Source organism: Ostrea edulis, chromosome 9, assembly GCF_947568905.1.
Source record: "Ostrea edulis chromosome 9, xbOstEdul1.1, whole genome shotgun sequence".
Taxonomy (NCBI): Eukaryota; Metazoa; Mollusca; class Bivalvia; order Ostreida; family Ostreidae; genus Ostrea; species Ostrea edulis.
Window position 1 is genome coordinate 7,341,085 of NC_079172.1, and position 6,000 is coordinate 7,347,084.

Consider the following 6,000-nt stretch of genomic DNA (forward strand, 5'->3'; position numbering starts at 1 on the left):
TCCTACACGGAAGAGCTTGTCTCGAAACTGGCGTATTGATGAGAGAAATAATTGATTTGAGGCGTGCATCAATTCAGTTGTTTTGAGGCGTGCATCAATTCAGTTGATGAGAGCAATTATTGATTTGATGTACGATTATTGATTTTTAAAAGTTGACATGTATGTTTTCAGTCACTTGGTACTATTACGGACTTAAATGTTGATATAGTAGTCTATATATTATAGGGTTATTGAACTTATATTGGTGAATATTGGCACAAGTTGGCTATCAAAATGCACGAGCTTGTGAGTGCATTTTGACAGCCAACTTGTGCCAATATTCACCAATATAAGTTCAATAACCCTTTTATTATATAACTAAAGTATTTAGTTGTTAAATTATATCCCTTTTCACTCAAAATACTCCAAAATAGACGAGAATTCATCAATATTGGCATCTAAGGTGAAAGTGTGCAATATCAGCATGCATTTCTTAACTGTTCAATATTAATCCCTTGTTTACGTCGTTACGGTAAGGTCAATATTGAACGCTCATATTTGAATATTAGCATTCAATAAATTCTCAGGATATTGAACGCTAACATTCTCTAGATTTTACGCAGATTTTATAATAGACTATTAAAATAAGATTATTTACTTTACATAATGTACAACTGAAATGCTTTTACTGAGCAGGGTTGGCTAAAGTGTGAAGATGCTGCCTGTGGAACTGTGACAAGGAAAGTTCCTTTGACCTTTCAGCGAGGTCACCCAGTTTGTCATGCCTGTCATAGAGGCCTTCTGCATCCACTGGTAAGAATTTTCATAGTAAATGATGCACTGTGGTAAAAAAAAATATTTTAATCTGCCCACCTCACAGGCAAGGCTTGAAGATGCATACAAATTATACCCAGCGTGTAATTCTATAACAATGAAACTGTTTTGAAGTACTCGCACGAGATTGCTTATGACCTGAGAGTGTCATATCCCTTGGCCATGTTCAATTGTTGAAATTCAAGGTCACTGAGAGAAAGTTTAATGCATAATTTAGGGATTGCTGTAGCCCAAACCTAAAACAGATTCTTTAATGCTAGAGATTATTCCATGATCCTCAGCCAATATGAGGTTGGAAAGGGTCACCCCCCAACAGAGTTGTGGGGACAAAATTTTGTGTGTACTACACTTTTTTAGCTCACCTGAGCTGAAAGCTCAAGTGAGCTTTTCTGATCACCCGTATTCCGGCGTCCGTCCGTCTGTAAACTTTTCACATTTTCAACTTCTCAACAACCACTGGGCCAATTTCAACCAAAGTTGGCACAAAACATCCTTAGGTAAAGGGAATTCTAAATTGTTAAAATAAAGGGCCAGGCCACCTTCCAAGGGGAGATAATCAAGAAAAGGTAAAAATAGGGTAGGGTCATTAAAAAATCTTCTTCTCAAGAACCACTGGGCCAGAAAAGATGAAATTTATATGAAAGCTTCCTGATATAGTGCAGATTCTAAATTGTTAAAATCATGGCCCCCGGGGGTGAGATGGGGCCACAATAGGGGATCAAAGTTTTACATACAAATATATAGCGAAAATCTTTAAAAATCTTCTTCTCAAGAACCACTGAGCCAGAAAAGTTAAGATTTATACGAAAGCTTCCTTATATAATGCAGATTCTAAATTGTTAAAATTATGGCCCCCGGGGGTCGGATGGGGCCACAATAGGGGATCAAAGTTTTACATACAAATATATAGGGAAAATCTTTAAAAATCTTCTTCTCAAGAACCACTGAGCCAGAATAACTGAGATTTATATGAAAGCTTCCTTATATAATGCAGATTCTAAATTATTAAAATCATGGCCCCCGGGGGTCGGATGGGGCCACAATAGGGGGTCAAAGTTTTTTTGGTTTTTTGTTGTTGTTGTTGTTGTTTTTTTTAATATAGTGCAGATTCAAGTTTGTTAAAATCATGGACCCCGGAGATTGAATGGGGCCTCAAGGGGGGCATAAAAGTTTTACATACAAATTTATAGGAAAAATCTTTTAAAATCAACTTCTCAAGAACCACTGAGCCAGAAAAGCTGAGATTTATATGAAAGCTTCCTGATATAGTGCAGATTATAAATTGCTAAGATCATGGCCCCCCGGGGGTCGGATGGGGCCACAATAGGGGGTCAAAGTTTTACATACAAATATATAGGAAAAATCTTCTTCCCAGAACTACTAAGCCAGAAAAGCTGAGATTTATATGAAAGCTTTCTGATATAGTGCAGATTCAGGTTTGTTGAAATCATGCCCCCATGGAGTAGGATGGGGCCACAATAGGGGATCAAAGTTTTACATACAAATATATAGGGAAAATCTTTAAAAATCTTCTTCTCAAGAACCATTGGGCCAAAGAAGTTCATATTTACATGAAAGCTTTCTGACATAGTGTAGATTCAAGTTTGCAAAAACCATGGCCTCCAGGGGTAGGTTTGGGGCCATAATAGGGACTACGGTTTTACATGCAAATAGATATGGAAAATCTTCTGATATGGACCAAGGTGACTCAGGTGAGCGATGTGGCCCATGGGCCTCTTGTTCTAATGCAAATGAGATATGCCTTTGTTTCATGTGACATGACAACTCCACAATGTGTCATGTGACATGACAACTCCAGTATTTTTGTCCCCCACCGCAACGCGGAAGGGGACATAGAAATACTGGTGTCCGTCCATCCCACTTCACTTTGTGGACGCAACTCCTCAGAAACCGCTCTACAGATTTTGTTCATATTTTGTAGGATTGTTAGTCACAATGTGTAGTTGATCATATTTCGCTGCCATTTTGATTCGACAATTTTGACAAGAGTTATGGGACTTTGTTGAATTTGTACATGCTACACTATGGGAACACTTTGTGGGCGCAACTCCTCTGAAACCGCTCAACGGATTTTGTTCATATTTTGTGGGATCGTTAGTCACCATGTGTAGTTGATCATATTATGCCGGAATTTTGATTCGACAATTTTGACAAGAGTTATGGGACTTTGTTGAATTTGTGCATGCTACACTATGGGAACACTTTGTGGACGCAACTCCTCTGAAACCTCTCAGCGGATTTTGTTCATAATTTGTAGGATTGTTAGTCACCATGTGTAGTTGATCATATTATTCCGGAATTTTGATTCGACAAATTTTATAGGAGTTATTGGACTTTGTTGATTTTGTACATAGTACACTATAGGAACACTTTGTGGACGCAACTCCTCCGAAACCGCTCACCAGATTTCATTCAAATTTTATAGGATTGTTAGTCACCATGTGTAGTTGATCATATTGCGCCACCATTTTGATTCGACAATTTTTACAGGAGTTATGAAACTTTGTTGAATTTGTATATGCTACACTATAGAAACACTTTGTGGACGCAACTCCTCCGAAATCACTCACCGGATTTCATTCAAATTTTGTAGGATTGTTAGTCACCATGTGTAGTTGATCATATTGCGCCACCATTTTGATTCGACAAATTTTACAGGAGTTATGGGACTTTTGTGCTTCAACTTTTTTTGCGGCGGTGGGGGACATGGCTACGTGTAGCAATCTTGTTCAAATTACATATATTCAATATGAACAAGTAGACATGTATCAATTTTGAGGTTACATTGTGAGGGTTTAGATTATAAATGTTGCTTTACTATTTTTTTTTATCTCTCCCCCTCCCCTTTTGAAATAGAGAGGGAATATTGTTTTGAACCTGTTGGTCGGTAGACTATTATATATATATGTTTTCTGCTCAATATCTTGGGAACCCTTTCCTTGACAAACATTAAACTTGGTATACTGGTAGCATTTAAAAAGTAGACCCCTATTGATTTTGAGGTTACAAACTGAAGGTAAAATTATTTCAGACATAGAAAATACTGTTATCTTGACCCTTTGCCTGACAAACATTAAACTTAGTATACTGGTAGACCTCAAAGAGGATTTTGAATTCAAAGGTCAGGGGTCAAATGACTATGAACATATGGAGATATTTTCAACTCGGCTCTTGAAGACCCTTTGCTTGGTATGCATTAAATTTGGTTCACTAATACCCCGTATGGAGTAAATTACCCCTATTGATTTCAAATTCAAACTACTCCAGACATTAGAATACATTTTACTGATACTCTAGGGTTTCCAGATCACTCTAGTTCATCCTGCAAATATATTTGTCTTTAAGATACGTGTATTTATGGTATGTATAACATGATGCCTTTTCATTTTAGTACACTGACACCATGCTGTACACACAACTCTGCTTCTATGAACACATTTTTGATGCAGAGAGAGCTCTCAAGGGCATGACAGATGGTTCTAAAGAAAAATGTAAGTTGTAATTTTATCCAATACTGAATTTAATGGTTGAACCATTTTTGAAAATCTGTAGTATAGATGATGAGACCTTACGCTAAACCAATGGCATTGGCATCCTACTTCCAATGTTTATATATTGCAAAGACCTGACCCACACCAAAATTTCACACTTTTCTGGAGACATCTTGTTTGCAATAATTGAAAGGGATACAGAAGTGAATCAAAGAAGTCTTTTATGCTAAGTAATAATATACACAAAGCTCCCATACTGATCCAATTTTTTTATGTCGGATTAGTTGTTATACCCCACCCACCCCCCCGAACTGTATATAGGAATCACTCTGTCTGTCAGTCCATTCCTCTGTCTGTCTGTGCAGATTCGTGTCCAGGCCATAACTTCTTTGTTTTTTGACTTAGGCATACCATATTTGACACACAGGTGGATTACCATGAGACGATGTGTCGAGTACCTTCATGACCTTGACCCTTGACGTCAAAATTAAAGGTTTTTATACGCCCGTCTTAAGACGGGACGTATTATGGTATGGCGTTCATGTCCCTCCGTCTGTTAGCTTTTTCGTGTCCAACCCGTAACTTAAATACTACAAGGCCTAGAATCATCAAACTTTGTCTGTAGATACATCTTGGGTAGAAGATGTGTCGCACATTAAAACCAGGTCACTGTGACTTTTCATTAAGAAGATATCCGTCTGTCCGTTCGTCTGTTAACTTTTTCTTGTCCGACCCGTAACTTAAATACTACAAGGCCTAGAATCATCAAACTATGTCTGTAGATACATCTTGGGTAGAAGGTGTGTCGCACATTAAAACCAGGTCATTGTGACTTTTCATTAAGAAGATATGGCCATATATGGCAAAAACTTGTCCGGCTCATAACTTGAAAACTATTAGACCTAGAATCACCAAAATTGGTCAACTAATGCATCTTAGGTAGAAGGTGTGTCGCATCCTACTTTAAGGTCACTGTGACATTTAATTAAGTTGATATAAAAAAAAATGTTTTAATGGGTACAATCTATACTGTTAACAATATGTGACGGGCGTATCATGTGCCGTGGCGGTGCACTTTATTTACAATGGATTCGTGTCCGGGCCATAACTTCTTTGTTCTTTGACATAGGCATACCATATTTGACACAAGAGTGTATCACCATGAGACGATGTGTCAGGTACCTTCCAGACCTCCATATGGCCTTGAACTTTGACCTCAAAGTCAAAATTAATAGGGTTTTGACATAGTCATACCATAAGACATGCGTGTATCACCATGAGACTATGAGTCATGTACATTCATGACCTCTTTATGACCTTGACCTTTGATCTCAAGGTCAAAATTATAGGTTTATGCCATGGACAGTACCTCTTTGTATTTTGCATAAATACTATTGTTTCCCATAGATCTCAGCTGAGATTGATAATGATTATCAGTCATGATTAGATCTCAGCTGAGATTGATAATGATTATCAGTCATGGTTAGATCTCAGCTGAGATTGATAATGATTATCAGTCATGATTAGATCTCAGCTGAGATTGATAATGATTATCAGTCATGGTTAGATCTCAGCTGAGATTGATAATGATTATCCGTCATGGTTAGATCTCAGCTGAGATTGATAATGATTATTAGTCATGATTAGATCTCTGCTGAGATTGATAATAATTATC

At 37.5% G+C, this 6,000-nt stretch overlaps 1 protein-coding gene across 1 annotated transcript in view; it reads left to right on the forward strand.

Moving 5' to 3' along the window:
• LOC125658489 (DNA polymerase alpha catalytic subunit-like) overlaps nt 1–4,351 on the forward strand; it is a 38,643-nt gene extending 34,292 nt beyond the window's left edge. The window contains exons 37-38 of the mRNA XM_056148393.1: nt 676–792; nt 4,226–4,351. Of these exons, the coding sequence (XP_056004368.1) occupies nt 676–792; nt 4,226–4,336 (228 nt within the window). The 3' untranslated portion in view covers nt 4,337–4,351. The remainder of the gene's footprint in view (nt 1–675; nt 793–4,225) is intronic.
• Nucleotides 4,352–6,000: the final 1,649 nt, after the last annotated feature.